The sequence below is a fragment of the Mauremys mutica genome, chromosome 1, assembly GCF_020497125.1.
Source record: "Mauremys mutica isolate MM-2020 ecotype Southern chromosome 1, ASM2049712v1, whole genome shotgun sequence".
Taxonomy (NCBI): Eukaryota; Metazoa; Chordata; order Testudines; family Geoemydidae; genus Mauremys; species Mauremys mutica.
The window spans coordinates 207,713,153-207,738,180 of record NC_059072.1 but is presented as its reverse complement, the minus strand read 5'-3'; the positions used below and the strand labels follow the sequence as shown (position 1 = coordinate 207,738,180).

The 25,028-nt window shown below is 41.0% G+C and overlaps 1 protein-coding gene across 2 annotated transcripts in view; it reads left to right on the top strand.

Annotated features, from left to right (window-relative positions):
- LOC123362208 (heat shock transcription factor 2 binding protein) overlaps nt 1-23,357 on the top strand; it is a 53,956-nt gene extending 30,599 nt beyond the window's left edge. For both annotated transcript variants that reach the window (XM_045002601.1, XM_045002602.1), the window contains exons 7-8: nt 9,284-9,387; nt 19,627-23,357. In XM_045002601.1, the coding sequence (XP_044858536.1) occupies nt 9,284-9,387; nt 19,627-19,835 (313 nt within the window). In that variant the 3' untranslated portion in view covers nt 19,836-23,357. The remainder of the gene's footprint in view (nt 1-9,283; nt 9,388-19,626) is intronic.
- Nucleotides 23,358-25,028: the final 1,671 nt, after the last annotated feature.

Here is a 25,028-nt window from a genome sequence, read left to right as displayed (position 1 = left end):
CGGCTCGCGTGCCGTCTTTGGCACGCATGCAATAGGTTGCCGACCCCTGATGTAGCCTAAGTACATGACATTGCGGTTCCCTGCCTTACTGCATGTACGAGGAAATGGAACACTGCTGTGACCATTTTTAAGCGACTGTCCCAGTCCTGGCTGGAGAGAACTATATAATCAAAGTAGGCCGCTGCATGCTGCCTATGCAGCCACAAGATTCGGTCCGTTAGCTTCTGAAAAGTTTCTGCTGCCTCAGAGTGACCAAAACCATTTATTGGACTTGATATAGACTAGTGTTGGGCTGTAGTTTGCGCACCACTGATATATACCAAAGGATGTGGAAAAAGCTGTTTTTCCCCCAGGTTCTGGCAAAGGTATTTTCCAGTACCCTTTTGTGAGCTCTGAAGTGGATATATATCTGGCAGCTCTCAGCCATTGTAATAGCTCATCCACTGTTGGCTTTGGCTATGCATTAAATTTTGAAGCCACATTGACCTTTTAAAAATCAGTGCAAAAACATGTCATGCCATCAAGTTTTGGCACTAGCACAGTACTCCTCCATTCACGGAGTGATTCTTTTACTACTCTATGCCTCCTTTGGATGTACTTGGAAAGTAGCAGTCACACAAATCCAGTCCTTTTGGCAGGAATGTTCAGTGACAGTCTAGTGGAGGTGGGCTCTCAGCCCTCCTTCTGGCAATTTCTCCTCTTTTCAGAGTCACAGGTGAAACAAACAATCCAAAGGCAGCAAAAGAAGTTAAAGGCAATGTCTATACTGCCCGGATCGGTGGGCAGCGATCGATCCAGCGGGGGTCGATTTATCGCATCTAGTCTAGATGTGATAAATCGACCCCCGAGCACTTTCCTGTTGACTCCTGTACTCCACCGGCATGAGAGGCGCAGGCAGAGTCATTGCGGGAGCGGCAGCAGTCGACTCACTGCAGTGAAGACACCGCGGTGAGTAGATCTAAGTACGTTGAATTCAGCTACGTTATTCACATAGCTGAAGTTGCGTATCTTAGATCGATTCCCCCCCCCCACACCCAGTGTAGACCAAGCCAAAGAAAGGGGCCAAGAAAAAAAAACATATATGCAGTTCTGACCAGGATATTGACCTCTTTCTTCAGAGAGGCCCTGGATGGGCTGTAGTCCACCTTAGAGTCCTCTGGGACTCCAGCACAAGCTGTAGGATAAGTCTCTTCCTCCTTTTATCACAGGAGATCTGTGTTTCCTTTTTGTGAGGGTAGAGGTTGCACTAGACATCAGACCTTCCTGGGAGCTGGGAAGCATAGCACCCTGCATTCTTCCAGGGCTGTCCACTGTTGAGGGGAACTTCCTCCTTTGAGGCGCCTTGTCCATTCCTGGCATGACTTGCAGGTGTTGCAGGATGGGGCTACTCCAGCCCCAAGCAGCTCCCTAACTCCTTCCATGCTGGTGTGGAGTTTACACGCCACGTCACAGATTCATTCATTATTTACTTTACTGGAGAGGAAATAAGTCCATTGGAAATAATATTCACAGCATCCATTCCTCAGAAATATACTAGGTGTGGTTGCAAGGCTGGTGGCTGCATACTGATTCCCCTCAGCCAATGTTGCAGGCACATCAGTGTCTCTGCAAGGTCTATCAAGCACCAGAATAATAGGCAATGTGGAGATGTGCCCATCACTGCCTTGGTAAGAGGTAGAGTTGCTGGGATGAATGGTATTTAAGAGAGGCTCAGGTATTAAAGTAGGGAAAAGAACTGAGAGAAATGTAGGACTCACTCTGTATTGCTGTCCAAAATGAAAAATAATCGGTTAAAATACTATGCCTGGTTAGTTAAATAAGTAGCTTACATATGTACCAAATGTGCACTTGTGTTAGGCCAGCAAAGAGTAAATGTCCTCCTGCCACCTTATTACTCACAAGCTGCTGTCATCAACATTGGTAAAGGGGTGTCTGTAAAGAAGCCCTGTGAGATGAATGAATCTATGATGCTATGAAATATCGTAAAGAAAAGACTATGATACACAATCCAAAAAGGGGAAAAGTCAGACTTTCCAGTAAATGAAGAAATGAAACACATTAACATTCTTTGCCATTTTCTGAGCAATATTACTAATTAATCGAAGCAAGTTGTACCTGGCAGGTATGAAATTCAGCTTGTCTTAGACATATGTATATGGTGCTTGGATACAATAGGGATTGGGAGCCTTAATATGGTGATTGTGAATATTAAGATACCGAAAATTAATAAGATAAATATTATTGATGTGAATAATCTTTGATTCATGTGTGCAGTATTTTCTTTTAGTAGATATTTGAATGTTGATCTGTGAAAAAGCATAAATATTGAATGACCATGTTGTTAATGATTTGTTATTTATGTATATCATTACAGAGTGCCTTAGCATTACGTAATATCTATCATGGTGTTTCCCAAGCATAGGATTTGGAAGTCAACATTTAAAATAGGATAGCCAACTTTAATATTATTTGGTATTTTTCTGAATGCCCCAATTTCTGGAGTCATATGCTTATGTGAGAATCACAACTTTCATTTTTTTAAAATGCAAGTTTCTGGCGCTCATGATTTCAGAGAAAAGCTTGAAAATGTGACCTCTAAAGCAGTTGTTCTCAAACTTTTGTACTGGTGACAGAGCAAGCCTCTGAGTGTGACCCTCCCTTATAACGATATTAAAAAGTGTTTTTAATTTAACACCATTATAAATGCTGGGGGCAAAGCGGGGTTTGGGGTGAAGGCTGACAACTCACAACCCCCTGCATAATAACCTCATGACCCCCTGAGGGGTCACAACCCCTAGTTTGAGAACCCCAGCTCACAATCCATAAGGCAAATAAAAAGAGCCCAGACTTCTACAAATCTCTTGATTGTTAAGGCAATCTTATGAGTTTTGAGGGCTGGCTCTTGATTTTTGAACACTTGGCAATATTGTCATCTTCAGTGTTTGAAGGGCTTCCTTTCGTAAATGAGTTTAAAAAATAAGTTCTTTATTGTAAAGACAACTAAAGCTGATTGCCAAACAGTCTCTCATGGTGGTGTAATCTCCAGCTACCTTGCAACAGCCATTTGAAAACATGTGCAAGTCAATCCTACAGACAAACCAAAGACTCAACAGGGGACATCTAGTTTCTAAAATATCAGTATATAAAGTCCATCCAACTGGGTTAGCATATAACCTAGAAGAGGCACTGCACAAATTAATTTTACAGCAGTGCTACAATAAATTTTACAGTATCTTACATAATGCAGTGATAATCTTTGATCCTATATATATTCCTTGAAACCTGGCTCTTGGGTTAGAGAGACTAGGTTTGATAGTCAAACTTGTAAGGCCTGCATGGCTACCAGGTTGTCACACAATTTATTTTTAAGAAATCAGTACAAGTAAAAGCCGTAGAAACAAGTGTGAGTCCAGATTCCGAAATCAAATGACATCTTTTCTACTGACCAAAGGAAATGCTGATTTGAAACATTTTGCGGTTTTTTTTCAACTAATTACTTTATAAATAAGTGTAGCTACTTCAAAGATGTGATGACTGAGTTATGCATTTCCAATTTTTGTTACTTGGAGGGTTGGGGGAAATAACAAAAATAAGAGTGAGAGGAATAGACTGTATATACTCGTTCATTAGCCCTTTCATTTATAAGCTGACCCCCCCCCCAAGATGGATAAGGAAAAATAGCAAAAACTGTATGACTCTTTCATAAGCCGACCCTATATTTCAAGGGTTGGAAAACTTTGGCTCCCAGCCTGTCAGGGTAAGCCGCTGGAGGGTCGGGGCATTTTGTTTACCTGGAGCATCTGCAGGCATGGAGCCCCTCAGCTCCCTGTGGCCACAGTTCGCCGTTCCCAGCCAATGGGAACGGCGAACCGTGGCCATAGGGTGCTGAAGGGCTCCATGCCTGCAGATGCTCCAGGTAAACAAAATGACAGTGTATTAGATATTCAATTCAGTGATTCCATAGAGCAGAGATCAGCAACCTTTGGCATGCGGCTCGTCAGAGTAAGTACCCTGGCGGGCCGGGACAGTTTGTTTACCTGCCGCGTCCTCAGGTTCAGCCGATCGCAGCTCCCACCGGCCGTGGTTCGCTGCTCTAGGCCAATGGGGCTGTGGGAAGCGGCGCGAGCCGAGGGATGTGCTGGCAACTGCTTCCCGCAGCCCCCATTGGCCTGGGACAGCGAACCGCGGCCAGTGGGAGCCGCGATCAGCCGAATCTGCAGACGAGGCAGGTAAACAAACCCCACCAGAGTGCTTACCCTGATGAGCCGTGTGCCAAAGGTTGCCGATCCCTGCCATAGAGTTTTAAATCATCAAATTTTGGTGTAGACCTATTTATAAGCTGACCCCCACTCTTTGATGCGTCACTTTTTTACCAAAAATGTTCAGCTTATGAACAAGTATATATGGTAATAATATGGAGAAGGGCAAAGGAAAAACTGTGTTTATATAGAGAGAATATAAAGGAGCAGTAGAGCTGAAAGTGGCATAAAGAGCCAAGGAGTTTTTCCACATTATGGTGTTGTTAATAATATATTATTACTTTGGGCTTAGGTCTTCAGAGTGGCTAGCAAAATGGGTTTAAATCTCAGAACCTTTCTTCTTCTCCCCACAACATTCATTTTTAGCTCACCACAACCAGTCCCTCAGCTCCACACAAAACAAACAAGTGAAAGAAAAATACAAACTAGCAGTGTCCTTTTACATCATTTTTAATCTGTTTGACATTTCCATTGAGGAACAGATTGAAAGACCATGTCCAAAGATATTAACCTTTTCTGTTGTAAATGGTTATTTTATTTATTGTTTTTATTTTGGCTGATCATGCATAGTTAGAGGTATTCACATTTCATTACTAAAGGCTAAATTTTGCTGCCCAAATAAGGGCCGTGGAATCTCTATGAGGCGTGAGGTGCACATGGGTCATGAATGCTGCAGAGCACAGCTCCATAGCAGCATCCACAGCTTGCTATGGGCCATGACCACAATAGAGTCACTGGTCCAGGGGTAAAAATTTTAAAAGTGGCTAAGCAATTTAGGAGCCTAAGTCCCATTTTTAAAGTCATTCAGGGGTTTAGAAGCCTAAGTCTAATTGAAAGTGCATGAAAGTTAGGCTCCTAAGCACCTAAATCAGTTCTGAAAATGAGACATAGACTCCTAACAGTCCTAGGAACGTTACAGTTTTTTTACCCTAGCTCTCCGTGTAGAAGTTGCACAGTAAAATGCAAACTTACTGCAACCTGAGACTACAGTAGCAGCCATGAAGGGTCTGGTTGATGGCTCCATAGCCTGCCCCCCAGATTGGGGAAGAAGATTCTAATCCACTCCCTACTTCCTCAAAGCTCCCTTGCACACAAACCATGGACACAGGCTGTGGGCATGTACTGGGATTTGTCCCATGAGTGTAGGGCAAGTCCCTCAAAAGCAAGATTTTATTTGTTAGCTTTTCCATTATCATTTATTAAGACTTTAGCACCTTCCATGAAAGGATCTCTTGAAATGTAAAGTATCACTATTAATCACAGCATGTCATAAGATCCAGTAATTAACCTTTCTTCCCCATAGCATCCTCCAACATTCTCAATTCCTAGAGAAAAGAGAGAGTGAAAAGAAACTAAAAAGGGGAGAGAACTTAAAAAACAACTATCAGCATCAGAATACAACTATTTTTTCAATCACTTCAAAGCTTCCTGGCTAGGAGTTTGCAGTACACTAGTGGCCTAGTTTTTAGAGATGCTGAATGCTGTCTCTCATTGACTTCAGTGGTTTTGTGTGCGCTCAACACCTTTGCATATTTAGGTCATAAACCTGTTGGAAATGATTGAGAAACAAAAGTAAAGAGAAACAAAATCAGAATAAATTGACATTAAGCTATTCAGAGTATTGCTAGTTAAGAAAAAAAGTTCATAAAACTTTTCATCTTAGAATACATACAGAAATCTTTATCACGTGGCAAGTGTGGAAGGCAATGTAATAACAAACATCAGATATTTTATTTAGCTCAGCAAAGAGTGCAACAAACGTTTAGTGGCAATACAATCTCTACATCGAGTATTATCAGTAGTTTTTGACAACTTTGAAGAAATATGATCTTTCCTGTGCCCTGGTTCCCCAAAAGGTTCAGAACTACTTAAAATAACTTCCGTATTTGGTCTTATTTCTGAATAACTTGTATAATACGGGCATCACATTTCTATCCAGCATTAATTTTATTTTATCTTATAACATTGCATTAACAGTCTTACAGTTAAAGCTGAGATGGCACCTTTATACTAATCACTTTTTCAGTGGCTTTCAGCATTTTCAACTTACTGAAATTTACTGACATTTCTCCTGCTTATCTCTTCTGAAAGTGGACCTTTCTGGGAGAAATTCGGTGGCTTAGTCAGATACAGTAAGCATTCATATTATGTGAACATGGGTGGATCAGGGAATATGTTTTTCAACTCTGAGGAAAAGTTGAGAATTTTAGTTTGTTTTATGACTTAAATTGGTCATGGATGTATTTTTAAAAGATGACTAGGGACGTTGCTACGTTAGGAAGACAAATTATGAAATACAGGTTTTGAGGTTTTGAAAATATATGACTGAGCATAGCACTTACGGAGTGTTTGCGTTTTCATTCTGCTGCATAAACATTAAATGTAATTTGACTTTAAAAATGTGTGTGTGATGCCATGTCAGATTTTTTGATATATAAATAAAAGATGTTTTTTCTAACTGCTAGTCCCAGAGATGCAACCTGTGATCCGAAAGCTAAGCTGGGTTCTTTCCTTTTCAGACATCAACACCAAAAATAAAAAGGTCAACAGAAGCCTTCAGTTACATCCTATGAAAACCCACTGAAGGCTTGTGGGGTTGCACAGGTGTTAAGGTATTTGGAGGCAGTGAAGTTATGCAGGTATAACTGAGAGCATCATTTGGTTTGCATCATCTTTGTGACTGCTGGTGATGTGTGCAAAGGCAAGAGTGCGTTTTGACTCAGATGCAGATTGAATTTGCAGGGCTGGCAATTAAAAAAAAAATCTTTTTACCTGTAGACTGAGCAAATTTGATGTGGAATCCATGAGGCACAGTAGACCCATGATTAAATTTAAGAGTCAAAAATACGTTTTTCACAGTATAGCCACCGTTTAAGGACCAAATTGTCTGGCCCTGTGTGAATGCGAAGGTGTTTGGGGGAGCACATAGAGACATTGACAGGGACAGTACTATATGGCTGTTGGGTGCAAGGACTGGACTAGGCTGGCACTGTCAGGAACGATCCTCTCTGAACTGGTGAAGGACTCCTAAACACATTTCAGATGGTGGCAGAACAGTGGCTTCCTTCTCAGTTCCCCTGTACAGGAACGGATGAGTTCCCATCTGTCACATTATGGGAGTCGTGTTAAGTTGTACTTGCAGGGGCCCTGGGTAGATGCTTGAAGAAGGATGGTTTAAGTCGTTTCCATATGCCAGGGACAGATTCTGTGCTGTACTTTCCGGGAGGTGCAGCCCAGGGGGCAGTGGTGGCTTTACATCACCGTTGCATCCTCTGGCTTCTGGGCTGCTGCCAGGGCCATTTCAGCCCCTGGTATAAATTAGAGCAGCCCTGCAGCAGTCCAGAATCCCTTGGAGTACTCCGCACTGTGGGTATGTCCCCTCCCTCCATATCTGCCCTGGTGCAGGCCCTATGCTAGGGCTGATGAGGGAGGCTGCATAAGTCCTATGCTGCTCCTATTTTAGGGGACTTCTCCAACCTCTTGCAAGTCCTATATGTTGCCAGAACTGGGGCCAGAATCGTCCCCTTCACTCTTGACATTTGGACTGGCAGTCAGCTGAGAATACAGCACGCTCAAGGCTTGTTGCCTTTCTGTGGCTGCAACAGTTACTCTTACTGGCTTACATATGTTGGGCCTGAATTTTGCCTGGCTTCTTCATGCCTAAGCAAGGGTGAGCAGGGCAACAAGAAGTGTGTCTTCTCCCATAATACCCCCTTGCCTCCTGCACAGACGGCAGACACACGGTCCTTATGAGTCCCTTCAGCACAAAGACTACTAGAGTCCAGTGCCGTTGCTAGCACTAGACTTAGTGTGGGATGAAAGAAAGATGGATGTGGCCACAACCGCCAGTGGAGTTGGCTCTGTTTGGTGGCAGAGGATACCATTGTGCCTTCTTTAAGGGTGGCACTCCAGGAGGCATTGTGCCTGCTTGGGATAATTTCATGGTCCCACTGGCTATTAAGACACATTGTTTGGCAAAGAGTAAAAATTTTATTAAGATGATGTTTAAAAAAGTGAACAGTACAGAGTTTAAGTGTAGAAGTTTCAGGTTATCAGGGAATAACGTACAGATTATCAAGGGGTGTGAAGTTCAATTTAAGATCAGATGGCATAAGGAATACATCATCTGCAATATACTACAATGGAGTCTCACCTTTTCTCTCTCAATAACCTCTCTGTCGGATTTTATTTTAGAGTGTGCTTCACCTGTGGCCTGATCCTTTAAAGTGTTGCGTAACCTCAGCTCCCACTGAAGTCAGGGTGCTCAGTACCTCTTAGATTCGGGACATCTCCTTTATCAGGATGTCTTCCAGAGGACAGATTTAACCTAATAAGAAGAATGATTGACTGCTGCTTTAATTGGTATAGAATTAGCATGAACTTTGTTTGACAGGGACACGAGGGGCCAGTGTCAGATGATTAAGAGATGCATAGCTAGGTATTAAAGTTGTGAAATTCTAAGCTGCTGTCTTTTTTTTAAATACAGAAGTTGTCAAAGATCAAAAGAAGAATGAATGAAATGCAGCAAATTTCATTTAGTTCTTTTGATTCAGTATAGTAATTGTTATAAAATCTTTGCAGCCTTTTATATTTTTTTAAGTGGCCCTTTCATTTGTTGAGACAAGCAGCTTAATCAGGATGATAGGCTGCCTTCTGGGGAGTCCCAGTTAAGAGGATTTTGTTGCATATGGTGAGTGATCATGTAAGGCCAAATCCTGCTTGCCCTACTCATGTGACTAGTCCCATTCAGTTCAGAGGAATTTAAATGCTGTCAGATTGGCTGACTTTTACATGATTAATATATTTTGATTTATAAATTTAAATAAAATCTCTCACATTGTTGCATTCATGTAGCTGTATGTATATAACATGACATATGTACATATCTTTGTATCCTATATATTGAGTTTGAAATATGCATCAGGATCTAGCCATCTGTAGATGCTCATTGTAAGTATTGGATGCAGTTATTGTAATGATGCAGTTTAAGATACAATTTAATCACCTTTTAAATTTTATTTTAGGCTAATGCTGATGTCACTGTACAATGTGAGCATCAACTTGAAAGGCTTGAAGTATATTAGTGAAAGTCCAGGTTTTATTCCATTACTTTGGTGGCTATTGAACGGTAAGATTGTTACAACAGTTCAAATTATGGACTTTTTGATAATAGCTGTGGATAGATACAGATAATAGCTGAGTAGAAATTCAGATCTGTGACCTTGTTCTATTTAAATTTTATGAGCTAATAAAGGTCCAAAGAGAGGGAAATAACTGAAGGGATGAATATAAGTATTTCTATCAATGATACTAGTGTATAACATTCAATTCATGTAAGAGTTATTGATGGCAGTATCCCAATGGGGGGAGGGGAGAAATCTGATAAAGCAAATGGAAGACAGCCACCTGTACTTGCATCTATGCACTTTAAAATAATATCTCTGATCTATGAGACACTATAAAAATGTAACTGCTGAAAAGTATGTAGGGTAAGGTCAAGCTTAGTCTTTGATCTTGAAACAAATTAACCTTTGCAACTAAATGCATCCCTGGTGTGAGTCCAGCTCCCATTGATAAGATCTAGCATGGTCTAGTCAGTGGATGGAGCATTGGATTGAAAGTCAGGAGATTTAGGTTATATTCCCAGCTCTGCCACTTGTGTGACCTCATGTAAGTAAATTCTCCTCTGTGTTGGTTTCTCTTCTCACGTGTCTTTTCTGTTTAGACTAAGCTCTTCAGCACTTGGTTTGTCTCTGTGTTTGAACAGTGCCTAGTGCAGCAGGGCTATTGTAGTACAAATAATAGTAATAGAAGTTAATGGGAGTTGCACCTGCTGTTGCAAGGATCAGATTGACGCTTGGAGTTGTTTGATCTATGATATTTCAATTAACTTAGGGATTTCCTATATGCCACATGGCTCTTGCATATATTTTTATGTACAAATTATGTACTCAGGCTCATTATCAAATACCTTTTTCTTCAAAGGATCACAGTTAATTAAACCTCACAACACGCCTGTAAAATATCATACCCATTTTATAGATTTATACATAGCTGGGGGAGATGAATCACTCAGTGGAGGAACCTCAGTAAATGGTCTTTTGCCATACAGGGGGCTGGACTCAATGACCTTTCAAGGTCCCTTCCAGTTCTAGGAGATGGGTATATTTCCAATTATTATTAATTAGAAACCTTACACACATTGCTCCACTTTTTCTTCTTTATGACAAACTAATATGTAGGTCGTTATTCTAACAAAAATAAGGTGACTGAAGCTCCCAAATGCCCCATTCAAAAGACCTTGATGGAATAAGTTAAACTTGCTTGGAGCTAGATAGTTGATGTGATTTTATTTTTTAATTAAAGCGCGTACGGTCACATAAGCAGACAAAGATGATAGACAATTGATAGTATTTAATTTGCAATTGTTGATGGAAAAAGAGGGTGAGAGGCTGTTGTGCGTTCGAAAGGTGTCTCTCATCTGTGTGTGGAGTGAGGAAAAAAGACAGGCTTATATAATACCTTTACTTTCTGAAGCTGAAATTCTTAAATTCTGAGAAAGGACAAGGATTCCTAGGCAGTGTGCATCTGCCAGTTCAGATTCCTGAGTGCTGGGAAGGCCTGCTTCCAGTTGACAGAGATGGCGGAGTAGTTTGTGCAACTGGACCCACAGTACTGAACAGAGGATGAGCCCAGGATCTACCCTCACTCCCATCATCTTCCTGAGCGGGAGGTCCAGGCAGTTTTTTCTGCGCTCAGGGATTTCTTCACCTTTTCAAATTGCCTTAGCTGTTTTGTTATTTCATTTCTCTCTTTTCCCCGCTTCCTCCTTCCTTCCACTGCTTGCAGGGCCCAGCCTCCTCAACCCTTGTTGGCCAGGACCCATGACTGCAGAGACATCAAGCACCCCAGCCCTGCCTGCTTTCATTTTCCACACAGTTCTTAGCAAGTGTCTGGAGCACTAGTTTATATAGTCTCAGGGTACCCTGTTTGTGCTGCAGTAATGGAGGAGACTCCTGCAAAGAGCAGACTGGGTAAAGGTATAGTCCCTGTGATGCCTGGACTTTCCACAGCTCCTCAAGCTCTCTCTCAAGGCCTTCAGAGTTCCCCTCAGAGTCATCCTCGGACTCTTCTGCCACTGCCCTTACAGGCTCTTCTGATACTTTTCACCATCTCCACCCTGCAAGTGCCTATGACCTGGAATTTCAAAGTGTTCATGAATTTATATCTCTGCTTTCAGCTTTCTGTGACATGCCTAATTACACTCCTTACCAGCCCTCCCCGAGCTTGTCCATCCTGATCCAATCCCTTTAGGAGGAAGTCTAAACAAGAATATTCCTTCCACGGAAGAGGAGTGAGCAAAAATATTCAATTTAATTCAAAGAAGGCTTTTTTTTTTCTCCTGCCACTATTTTTTCACTTGAAGGAAGGAGAGATTTCTTCTTTCCTGTCTGACTCTAGGAGACTTTTTCAAGACAGCAAAACTGATGAACGGATTCCTATTGTCATTAAATCCTTGGATATTAAGAGGAAGAGATCCCGAATAGATGAAAAACCTTTAGGAAGGGCTGGGTCTCCCTATCCCAATGTCTTTAGAAAATGGAGATGATGCCAAATGGCCTTTCTCACAACAGAAAACAATTGTATTAGCTGTGTCTGTACTAGACTATATAAATTACAAGAGGAAAAAAGCTAACATTTGACACACCTGCTGAAGTTAATGCTTCTCCTTCTCAGCTTGTTTTTGTACAAAAGTAATCCCTGTGAAACAGTGCAATCCCAAAGGATCCAGTGGATAAGCAGTATTGACCATAATCTGAAAAAGGAACAAATCCTCAAGTATAGCTTTGAAAGCTTCTGTGGTCACATGGGCATCACTCACAAATCTCTAGGGGGTAGAAAGGGCAGCCCCAAGCCTAAATGAATTAAGAAACTCAAGTTTCTTTGTTTGTGTTGCAGGTAGGTTCTCTCCTCATGTTCTCCCATCTCAGGGAGAACAGTTTGTCTACAGTCATGGGAGGCTGACACCCTCTTGAGGACCTGTGTGATATAAGCGATTTTCAAGGGCCAGTGTCTCCGTGGTGTTGTCCTGGATAATGCTATTATATTATCTGCAGATATAAAGAAGCTCCATCTTTCTCAGCAACATACATTTCCTTTCTGATACAAAGCCTTTTGAGACTCTTCTGATTTCTTAGTGCTTCATTCCTCTGAATACAACAGGTACGTCTCATCTTCTCTCTTACAAAGTGCTAGACCAAGAATACCTTCCTCTGTTAATCGCCACATTAAGCATCAAGGAGAAGCAGTTGGCCCAAGCGTCACTGATTGGGAGTAGACTCAGATTTGCCACTTCTCCTGGGCTAAAACAATTACAAGAAAAGGAGCATACAGGGAATTCATTGGGCTATTCTCTGTGTGACGGGGCATGACTCACCACTGCGGCACCTCCTGCTGACTGTCCAAGGAATTAGCTGGTGGTTGCCAGTGCACCCTCCTCAGGTGGTGTCTTGCACATCATCATTCCTGTTTCCTCCCCAGGACTCGCATCCTCTTCTGGACACAGCCCTCCGGCTGTCCTCACTCAGTTCTTTCCCCCCTTTTGGGGACCAACAGTCCTCAGTCCAACCACTTGCCTCAGTGGCAATCTACAGTTCAGGTTCTAGCCACTCATCTCGGTGGCAGACTGTAGTCTGTGCATGGGCCACTTTCCTCAGTGGCCAGTAGGGGCAAAAGGGAGGGGAGTCTGGGCCAGTTCCCTCCTCCAGGCCCCAACTCAGGTAACCTATAGCCAACAGCCATGTACTGCCCCTCCTCCAACTCCACTGTCTCCTTCCATGGGCCACTTCCCCACAGCCCTAGCACCTCCTCTGCCCTTGTATTAGGGCCTTAATTTGGCAGCCATCAGCCTGGAGTTTTCTCATACTCTACTGACCCAACCCAGCACTGGTCTGTCCATGGTCCTTCTCCCTCACCCTTCAGCAAGTGACTGTCACCTCCTCTGCTCAGCCCCTTCTTATATGGGTCAGCCTTGCCCTGATTGGCTCCTCCAATAAACCTTCCCCTAATTGGCTGGCACTACAAGCCTTTTCCTTATTGGCTGCCTCCCGCACAGCCTCCCCAAGGTTGCTTTAAAACCCCTTACATACCAGTGAGGGGTAACTTCTCCATCACACTCTGATATTCCCCTTCATTCTTATCTCTTTCTTTATGACTGCTTTTCTTTTTTTGAACACAGCCAAAAGATTGGTGCTGTTGAATTTGGACTCAGAGGTGTTACAGAATTTGGAGGGATTATTGCTGCGCCATATTCCCCTCAGCTCTAAGGAAATTACTCAGGTATTTCATAAAACAAAAGAGGGCAGGAAGCTCTTGAGTGTTCTTAGAGCTCTCTTCTCTCAATTTTCTCCTGAAGCTATCACGGTTCCATTTGAAAACTCTTATTGTTGATCCAAGAAGTGTCTGCAAATGACTATCTCTATAAATGTCAGCTAAACATACCTTCATGTTCCTAATACTCCCTGCCATCTTCAGTATTTGCTTTTCATGACTTGATCCTAAACATTTCCAGTATATAGATTTTCTGTTTGGATTGTCTGTGTGTCTCAGAATTTTTTGAAGATCCAGGTCCTTTTCATGGTAACACCTCTTTTAGAAGTCATCTTGGTTTTCTATTAGCTCTTATTAATCAAATCCTCTAATTCTTAGATTCTCTAATTCTCACAGTAGCCAACTCTCAAACAGTTCAAATTCTTCAGACTTTGAAATGAGTTTTCAGAAGAGTGCCCTTATCCACTTCAGGACTGCATTCATCTCAGCACTCTTTTAATGACTAAGTCTTCATCCTCATGCCTAAAAACAAATTCCTCCAAATAAAGTCTCTCATGAGTAGCACAGTGAATTTATATTTGTCTTTATTTATAAGAAATCTTAAAGGGTTCTAAACTTAATCTGATAAATATATTTTAGTGTTTCAGTCGACCATCAGTATAAGAAATAATTTGCCTTTTCTTCATTGTTCTGTTAGTTGTATTGTGATAGTGCTCAGAGTTCCCGGCCGTGATCGAAGTCTCAGTGTGTGCTAGGTACTGTACTTAAGATTTTACTTAAACAGCTGCCCAGCAGAGGTACACGTACAGTGCATCACTTTTCCATGTGAAAGACCTCTGGACTCTCACTTCCATGTCCAGTGAATAATCAGGCATGTTGTGGAGGAGATGGGCCAAATTCTCAGCTCTGATGTGAATCTAAAGTAGCACTATTAGCTTTATTGGATTTAGAGGTGGAAACTAGTTTTGGCCCTAACAGATGGGGTTGCTGACTGGCTGATCTCCTCAGATAGCAATGAGAACAGTCCCCTGACAAAAGGGCAGATTGAACTGACATGAGTTATACAGGAACTGGAGTTAAAAAAAGAGAATATAAAAGGGTATGTTACACAGAAAAAGCAGACTTTCAATATTAGGACTTGTTGCAGCATAGCTCATTCTTTGTGAATGCTTTCTGTGTTAGCATTTTCCCCACTGCAGATACTTTGTTTATTAAGTCTCCTCTTATCTCTTTGGCCCTGTCAACAGTAGGGTCATTTTTCAAAATCTCTCTGCTACTGCCGACACTGGTTCAGGTCTGGTCTACAGGCGTTAGGAATATAAGGAGCCTTTGTACGGGTGGGCCATCAGCTTGCCTCACCATTAGTTAGACTTAGTGTGATCATGGGTAGTGAGATAGTGCTTAAAATGGGGGCAGCAGCTGGTGGCCCCTCCACACAAGATCTCCCAGGATTGCTAACTCTGGTGGTGCTGAAGTAGTGTTAGCCAAGATGTGAAACTTTTGAAATATTGTCCTGGCATAGGCAGAGCCTAAAACTCTATTGCAAATCATTTGCGAACAATAAATACTGCATCCAGGTTGGCCAGGAAATGTTACAGGCACATGTACATTGGATTCACACCACCCACAGAGCCAGTTGTAGATAGGCTGTTTCTCATTGATGTAATGCAGTTACTTAAACTCTGCTGTAGGGAATAGTTCATCCGAGAGCACACTCCTAATGACAGATGTGACTGTAAAATCTGCCTGCTTTATCAGCTGTTTTTATCAGTGACTGAGTGCCAGTGACATCAGACAGTACTTCGTTAGCAGTTAACAAAACGTCAGCACAGTTCCTTGCTAAAATTGCATCAGTATGTTATAACTGTGCTAGGCTTATATTGCACATGCTGTTCAAGACCAAGACAAACAGCAACATTTTTTTCTCCTTAATGATTAGACTTGAACATGTTAGCTAAGAAATGTGTGTGCCAGTTGTTGGGAGGATGTGATGAAGTGATATGATTACAGCTAAGACTTTTGGCTTTATGTAAATAAAATTACTCAACTAGTATAGAAATGACTAATTCTGGAAGCAATTGAAATAAAGATAATGCTGAGTAATGAAGATTCCTGCCATACTTACTTTCCTTTTGCCTGTTCTCTACTAGAATTTATTTTCTTTTAAAAGAAAAATCCTTAATTAAACTGGGGAGACCAAAAAAACGGCTGTTTGAGAATATTTTAAAATCCAAGTAGAAAATTACAAAAATATAATTATCCCTAACAAGCAGATTTACAAAACAATATACAGTCATAAGGTGTATATGTGTGTGTTTTAACATGTATCCATTTATGTAACTCTAAGTGTCTTGGAATACATGTAGAACAATAGAAATCAGAGATGAGAGATACTGAGGGCAGGTCTACACTACGGGGGAAAATCGATATAAGATACGCAACTTCAGCTACGTGAATAACGTAGCTGAAGTCAAAGTATCTTATATCGATTTACCTACCGTCCTCACGGCGCGGGATCGATGTCCGCGGCTCCCCATGTCGACTCCGCTACCGCCGTTCGGGTTGGTGGAGTTACGGAGTCGACAGGAGTGCATTCGGGGATCGATATATCGTGTCTAGATGATCCCCGAGAAATCGATATATCGATCCCCCGAGAAATCGATTGCTACCCACCGATACGGCGGGTAGTGAAGACGTACCCTAAGTTCATCTTATCTACACCTCTTCTGATGCAGCATTATATTCACCAAATGCCTAATATATTCTTCATTCAAGTGATTCAGCCAATAGGGATTCTGTGACTGCCATTGGAGACTCTTCCCAGAATCCAGTAGATCTCAATGGAAAATTTTCCTATTGTGCAACTAGATATAATTGTCCTTACCTTTGTTGCATAGTGTTATACCCCCTTAGGCAATTCCTCTCTTCCTTAGTATGTACACACTTCTAATGTTTGCAGATTATACTAATGTAAATGCATGCAGTATTTGCTAACATAGCACCTTTCATCAAAGGATTTTAAAGCAACTTATATATACTAAGCCTCACAACTCGTCTGTGAGGTACTAAAAGTAGTAGACTTGTTTTATAGATGGACAGACACAAGAGGGATGTGACTAATTATAATCCAGTTCATTTCAATAAGCTTCTTTTCCGCCTCACTGGACCATATTTTACTATCCTTATTCTCAGTACACAGCACCTTTCTCCATGACAGCCCCATTGCAAGTAATATAATGTTCAACCCAAGTAAAGGTAGCAGAACTTGGCCCTGTGTTAGAGAGAACAGTTTGGCTTTGTCATATTCTTTTTGAAAAGTATGTGGTTGGAGTTCAGTCTCAATTTTGCCAGAAATAAACAATAAAGTCTTAGAAGCCTAAAGACAAAAATTGAAGACACATTTACAATCTTTTTCTCTTATTGTGGATAGATCTACAATCAGAAAAATAAAAACTTCTGATAATGTTGGATTGTAGCCCATACTTTTAAGAGTATCCACTAAGTATGGGTACCCTACTTTCAGAGGTGCAGAATAGCTGCAGTTCTCTGTGACTCCAGCAGGAGTTGTGTGTGCTCAGCATTCTGAAAATCAGGCCTCTAGTTGTTTTCAAGTTGATCACCCAAAATTAAGGGACAGTTTTGGAAATTTTGCCATAAATGACTCACTTAAGGTGACACAATATTTGGTAGCAAGCTGAAAATATGATGAGATGAGGGCTCCATTATGCTAATCACTGTATAAACCAGTGGTTCTCAACCTTTGCAGACTACTGTACCCCTTTCAGGAGTCTGATTTGTTTTGGGTACCCCAAGTTTCATCTCACTTAAAAACTCGGATTCAACTTCAGCCTCATGCAGTGGGGCTCAGGCTTCAGCTTCACCCTCCACGTGATGGGGCTTGGGCTTCAGCTTTCTGCCCTAGGACCCAGGGACTCTGACGCTGTCCCTTGTGACCCCCTTAAAGTGAAACTCACAGCCCACTTTGGGGTCGCGATCCATTGTTTGAGAACCACTGAAAATATAGAACTATATAAACAAGTCATTGGTGGAATGAAATTTTAGTTCGTATTGACATCACTAGTGTTTTTTATGCAGCCTGTTGTAAAACTAGGCAAATTTCTGGATGAGTTGATGTACCCCCTGGAAGACTTTTGCATGCCCCAGAGGTACATGTACCCCCGGTTGAGAACCACTGGTATGGACACATAGGTCTAGTCTACACTACAAAGTTCTGCTGACATAGCTATGTCAGCTAGGGGTGTGAAAAATTTAGCCTCCCAGGCGATATAGTTATGCCGGCATAACTCCCAGTATAGATGCAGTTAAGCCAATGAAAAAGTGATTCTGTTGGAATAGCTAATATGGTTCTGGGAGGTGGTGTTACTGTGCTGGCAGAAGAACTCCTTCTGTGAGAATACACAGTGTCTGCATTAGGGGCCTAGGCTGGCATAGCTATGCCAGCATAGGCTCTGTAGGGTAGACATGATCGTAGTAAGAGACTGTCACTGCCCTCGTGAGCTTACGATCTAAACAGAGGAGGCAAAGGGTAGGAGAAAGGAAATATGTTACCCCATTGTACAGCTGGGGATCTAAGGCACAGAAAGATTGTGACCTGTCCTCATCACACTGGAAGTCTGGCAGAGTCAAGTTTAACTAACATAGTGTTAAAATTGCAAGAAACCACCAGTGCTTAATGCCTGTTCTGCTGAACTGTTGGAAGTGCCAGTGGGAATTTCATAAAATTCCCCATCTAGACAAAGCTTTTGTCATTTCTTGACTATATTTCTCACCTCTCTAGGTCCTGTTCTGTTTCCCTATCCTGTTTGGTGTTTTCAACACCTCCCAATTGAATGTATGTGATGCATTAGTTTAATGCATTCTGCTTACCCTGATTTCAGATCATTAATAAAGGTGTTAAGTAAGCTGACTAATAAGAGAACCTTGCTCTAGCCCAATTGACACCTCCTTCTAGCTCAGGGCATTGTGATTTATCACTGCACTTGATTTGTGGTCCTACTGCAAGACTTCAGTCCCCATGGCAATGCTGGTATGCAAATTAATTTCAATTAATTTTTCTCAACATTTTCGTACAACACTCTGTCAAAGGCTTTCCTGAAATCTAGGTATGACAGTGACAGACATAGTAGAAATGCACAGCACGTGATACAAATAAATAGATATTTTAGCTACAAAATACATTAGAAATACAAGTTTGGAATATGCAAAATAGAGAACATAAAAATAAAAGGAGTCACCTGGGTGCGTCTAGCAAAGACACAAACAGACCCCCTACAGACTGTTGTGTATAATTAAAATAGAATCACTCCTAATATTTCAGTAGTAATAAATGCATCCTGCTCCTTTAACAATGGAAATCAGAATTAATTGTACATCTTCCTAGGCATGTTTTTCTGACATGTTCCTAAGCAGTTAAACCAGATTTGTCCCACTACCATACAATCAAATGTACCCAACGCTTCAGTTTGTGTCAACTGAATTTTTAGCATTTGGAGGACTGGCATATTACCAAGTGTATTTGATTAAAGTTGAGGTTTTATTGAACTTAAATGGAATCTGAACCTTATATAGATAAAGAAAAGCCTTATAAGAATTGCAGAATGAGTGTTTTAAAACAGACTAAATAGTAATGGGACATAGTTTATCCTGCTCCAAGTGAAACTGCAGCAAACTGTAAATCTTGGTTACTGACAAAGTTGTTGATAAACCCACATATCTGTGGGATTTGCTACATTTGGAGTAAAGAAGAAGGGAACAAAATATTCCTGATTACCAGTTCCTCCCAACCAGTGCTTCACACAGGGAACTGAGGAGAAGTGCAGTGGTGGTTTTAAGCCACTTTTATATCTTCTCATATTCGGGGGCCAGGCAGCCCCAAAGGGCCATTTCAGCAGCTGAGAATAGCAGAACTTCAGCCACTCTCTCTTTACCCAGGGTCCATGGGGGATGGTGATGTAGAGCTATAATGTTAGTCCTGCATTGTAACAAGTAGCTGGAATCTTTTCTTCCTCACTTCTAGACCCAGATACAGAAGTGTGTCTGCATGTTCTACGGCTTCTCCAGTCTGTGATTCTAGAACCAGAAGTTTTAGCAAAGTCAGCACCTGAGATGCGTGACACCTTGCCATTTCAACGTATCATAGCGCTGTCAAAGAGCCGCAACGCAGAGCTGCAAACACTGGCGCAAGAACTGCTTGAAGACCTCAAAATCCTAGAGTGTGAAGTGTAGAGACATAGTCGCTGGAGTATTACGACATCAACTGTTTATATTTTCCCCTTATTTTTATGCTGCAAGGGTATGCAAAATATTATAGCAGATTAAAAATATACATATTGAGTAATTAGTAGAGGTGGACTTGGATTGAATCATTTCAATCTATCTAGTTACCTGTATCAGAATCCCTGCCGCTAGCCAGATAATCCAATCCAAATAATACTTGGGAAAAAAACATATGTTGTTTGTTAGGTGCCTGAACATAATCCTCGAAGAGCTCCCAGAAGAATGACAGGTTTAATTTATTTCACAGGGTTTTGTTGATAACGTGTTTCAAAAGTGATCCTAACCATATGACCTGCTGGTGATACATAGGGAATAAAATAATCATCTGAACTATAGGTAGCACATTCTTTATTTTCAAGGATAGCCAACCTTTTTGGTCCAATTCAGTCCATCTCTAATAATTAGTGTGCTAAAAGTCAACTTTGATGCTTTTTATAACTCTAGTGTTTCAGAAGACATAAGAAATTTCATTTTTATTGTTACTGTTCCTTTTCTCTATCCTTTCTAATCAAAGACAATTGGAATTGTGTGGAGTGTATTAGATTCTGCTTTAGAATTTTTCATTCAAATTCAGTAGAGCTGCTGGAGAACTGAGTTTGCAGCTGCCATGAATAATAGCAACTGAGGTTCCCATAGGCCCTGCAGAAGGGAAAAGATTGCTGTGGTCTCCCTATACCTAGTTCCGTAGCCAAAGAGGCTAAAATTAATTACTGCTCTGTCATGAACACTGTTGTATTTATTTAAAATTCTCATTATTTATTAGGGCTAAGCTTGCTTACCTCAATTAAAAAAACCCCAAACCAACGATATTATATACTTTGCAATGCTATGATTTATGTCTATCAATAACACTGTCATTTCCTGTTTTCTTGTGTTTGTAACATAGCTTGCAATGTGACAATGTTGGAAACAGTGATAGATAAGATATACTTTTACAGAAACAGCAACTTCCTCTTACCCACTGGTGTTATGGTTCTTCACCGATGAAGCCAACACATTAAGAAAAATGAAGATCCCAACATATTAACAAAAATGCAGCATTGGTGTCTTCTACATCATCTGTGCAGAAGACTCAGAACACAATCTACTGAAATCAATTTTAGACAATTTTGTTGATGTCTTGCATCTGCATCACGCTACAGCATTTTTTTTATTCTTCAAGTACTAGCACAAGACAAAAAACAATGTAAAGCTTAAAAGTTCCATCCCTGTTCAGCAAAGCAGTTAACACAGGCTTAACTTTGATTTGGGATTTAACCACAGGTTTACAGTTAAGCACACATTTAAGTGATTTGCTAAAGTGATTTGCTAAAGCCACTGAACTCATTGATGACACAATGTAGCATAATTGGTTACATTAAATCAAGTGCAAGTCAAGTCAGATACATAAAAAGAATCCTGTAGCTACTTCTTTGTAATATATATACAAACTTGTTTTGTTTAGGGTGGAGTCCTTAGAATAAATGCATTTTGTCCCTTAATTAGCCGTTATGGCTAATGGGTCATTTTATAGCTGAGGAACTATAAAATGCATTAGATAAAGACATAGTTGCACAATGTTACAAATATTCAATGTTAGAAAATTTAGTAGAAATGGATGTAAAGCTCCTTGTTGCAGTAATTTGCCAACATACTAAAAAATTCAGTGGATCCTAATTAGCACTGAATGAACAAAATACAATATATAAACTTCCCAGAATGCATGCCATAAATCAAAGGGTTATCACAAAATATGAGACTGATATCACAAATGAGGTTAGATGGGGTGAGTAAAAGAAAGAGATGCCAAGAGCACTTAGCGGGAGTCATACTATTTCTGATCCAAGAATATACAATACTCACTATGTGTAGATGTTGATCAGAGTAAAATCTCACACGTTATTAAAATACATTTTCTTTGGATTTGTTTTCTTACCTTGACCAGACACCATCCCATGATGAAATCAAAATGGTGATAGTCCAGGAAATTAGAGACTATCGACTCAAGAAAATGTTTAATTTTAAAGTATAGTAAAAGGCAAAAAACAAAGTCTAATCACATACTTTTCAGCTAAGGGGTGTTCTCCCATTAATATTTTTAATCAAACCATTGGAAGCCAGTAAGCAACAGAAAAAAAAGTGTGAGCGTGTGTGTGTATGTAGGTACACTCAGCACTTCCATCCACATTGGAGGCTTTGGTAAAAACCTTACAACTTTATCTTATCTTTATCTTACACATTTATCGTACCTGGTGTTACTGAAGCTGGGGGCTCACCATTTGAAGCACTGTGTCAGTTACACCTGCTCTGAATTGAATGTTTTTGTAGTGAATAATCTTCATTTAGTGCCTTGATTTATCTCCATGTGACCACAACTGGAAATTAATCAGTTAATCTGATGGCGTCAGTACATCTCTCAGCTCCTTTTCTCCAAGATTTAACTTGCTGGGGCTATTGTCCCCCATAGATGTAATGCTATGGATCCACCAACTTTGAGGAAATGCCTATTCAGTTTTAAAAGTTTAATTATGCTATTTTAATAAATAAGTAAAAGTATAGCTGGCTCTGAAAAACTCACTGCATCTTCTGAAACACTTGAATTATGAAAAACTCCAGAAACAAACAGGAATAAAACAGATAATGTTTTAAGATCACAATTACATTTTTAAACAAGTTGGTTTTATTGACGTGTTCAACCTGTTTATTACAGTTCTTAGTGAAATTGTTATTCATTACTTAGTTTAAGGCAAAAGAAAAGGTATTTTGTTTGGGTTTTATTGGTGCAAAGGAAATGATAGTTCAATATATTGCTTTTTTCAGTTCACACAAAAAAGTTTGAGAGTCACAAAGGCTGAACTGTTTTGAAGTCAGAGGAACCTGTTTTAAATTTGTTTTTCAAGAAAGCCTTCCCTCTGTAAATATTGTGGTGGAATAAATAGTGCCTTACTAGCTGTAGTACTTATCAATAGCTTCAATATCGTGTTGCCGTGTTTTTCTTCCTGTATCCCAGATTCAGTAGGCTCAGGAGTCAACCTCCTTCTCCAGATTGCTGAGATCTGGAAGCAATCTGTTACTGGTTACATTTAATAGAACCCTTTGTAGTGGGAGTAAAGTCTAATGGCTTCCAAACACAGATCATCTGGCATACCCTAGTTCTCGTTGTTTTCGGTTTTGATGTCCGTTTCACTAGTAATAAAACAGGGCAAACAGTTTATCTTATCAAGTGTTAATAAAGCTGGGAGTTACCATTTGAAGCACTGTCAGTTACACCTGCTCTGAGTTGAATGTTTTTGTAGTGAATAGTCTTCATTTAGTGCCTTGATTTATCTCCATGTGACCACTACTGGAAATTAAGTAGTTAGAGTATTGTGCCTCTCCCTCCCCCCAAAAATATACATTTTGTGGAGTTTATAAAGAGGGGAAAGAAGCTGGCTTTATTGAAATAAACGTGTTACTCAAAGGACTTCGAAGTGTGTGCCATTTTTTTCTTAAAAAGAGGAACATAGATAATATATAATACATATGTTATAGTAGCAACATCTTTTAGCGCTACTGTAATTAAAGATCTGTCAACTTATGCATTATAAATCTTTGGTTTTATTTTGTTGTAAATGTTCCCTCTATTCTGAAACTTCAGGCTGTTAGACATTTTAGTTGTCTAAAAAGAACTAAATGTTTTGGAAATTTATGTTGTGCTTTGTGCAACAGTTTGAAAAGTTTGGGTTTTTTTCATATGGCAGGTGATTAAACACTTTACCTTTTCTCCTCCAAAACATTAATTTACATAGGGCCAAAGTCTGCTTTCACCAACACTCATGTAAATCCAGAATAACACCATTGAAGCCACTTCTCTTGTTGCATACTGTCAACTCCCATCAGTGTTAATCAGAGTTGTCATCAAGAGGAAAACTAGAGTTTGGTATTTGCATTGAGGACAGTGATGGAATGACTCTGGATTTACACCAGTGTAAATGAAAGCAGAATTTGGTCCTTACGCTTAACATGAGCCAAAAGATCAAAAATCTGTTGTAAAAATTCCCATAGTAAAATCCCTATTTGCCTCACAGATCATAGTGTGCAATTAAAATTGAACTTTGCGTCCTTGAAGAGGTGTGTACCATGCATGTGGCAACTGAGTCATGCCAACTTTTGGAGAGTTCTGTGGGATCTGCTGGGATGCGAAGCGATGCATCACGGGGCATTGGGACAGGACCCAGGATGCCCCGCACCCCCCATTCCGCCTTCCCACAAGCCACAGCACCAGAATGGGAAGAGGTGCTCTGTGGAATAGCTGCCCAAAATGCACCGCTCCCAATGCTGCTGCAAGTGCCACAAATGTGGCCATGCCACTGCGCTTGCAGCTGACAGTGTGAATACACAGCAGCGCTTTCCGGGCTGTGGTCTCCGAGGGCTGGTTTAACTCCTGGCGCGCGACATTTGCAAGTGTAGCCAATGCACTTAGAGTCAAGTTTTAAATGAGCTGGGAATGCAGATACAAACATAGTTAGAACTTGGTTTGTGGCAACACACAACATAGGCCTGAATAATTCTGTTACAATCATGTTCTAACCCTTCTGGGGACCTGGGGCACCAACATCCATGTTCTATAGCCTTGTCTGCACCAGATAGTTTGCAATGGTATATTTTTGGTTTTTTTTCCAGCAGAAACTACCTTGACTTCACCAACATTTTGTCTCTTTTTGGTTTGTCTCATAATTTTTATCAGAATAATTACACCTCTTTGGAAGTAACTTAGCTCTGTTTCAGTAGGACTTCTATAGGTAAAAGGTTCATGTGACTGTATCTCTGTGTTGGCATAACTATCCCGCTACAGTTAATTCTTCCACTGGTGCTCGACCCCTCTCTGCTCCAGCCCTGCCCTGACTCCACCCCTGCTCTTCCCCTCCTGCCCCCATTCCAACCCCTTCCCCAAAGTCCCCGCCCCAATTCCGCCCCCTCCCTGCCCCTATTCTGACTCCTTCCCCAAATCCCGCCCCCACCTCTTCCCCGCTCCTCCCCCAGCTGTTTGGCAGTGGCAAGCACGGGGAGGTAGGTGGAGGAGCGGGGATGAGGTGTGCTCAAGGGAGGAGATGGGGTGGGGTGAGGCGAGGAGCTTGGCTGCTAATGGGTGCAGAGCACCCACTAATTTTTCCCCATGGGTGC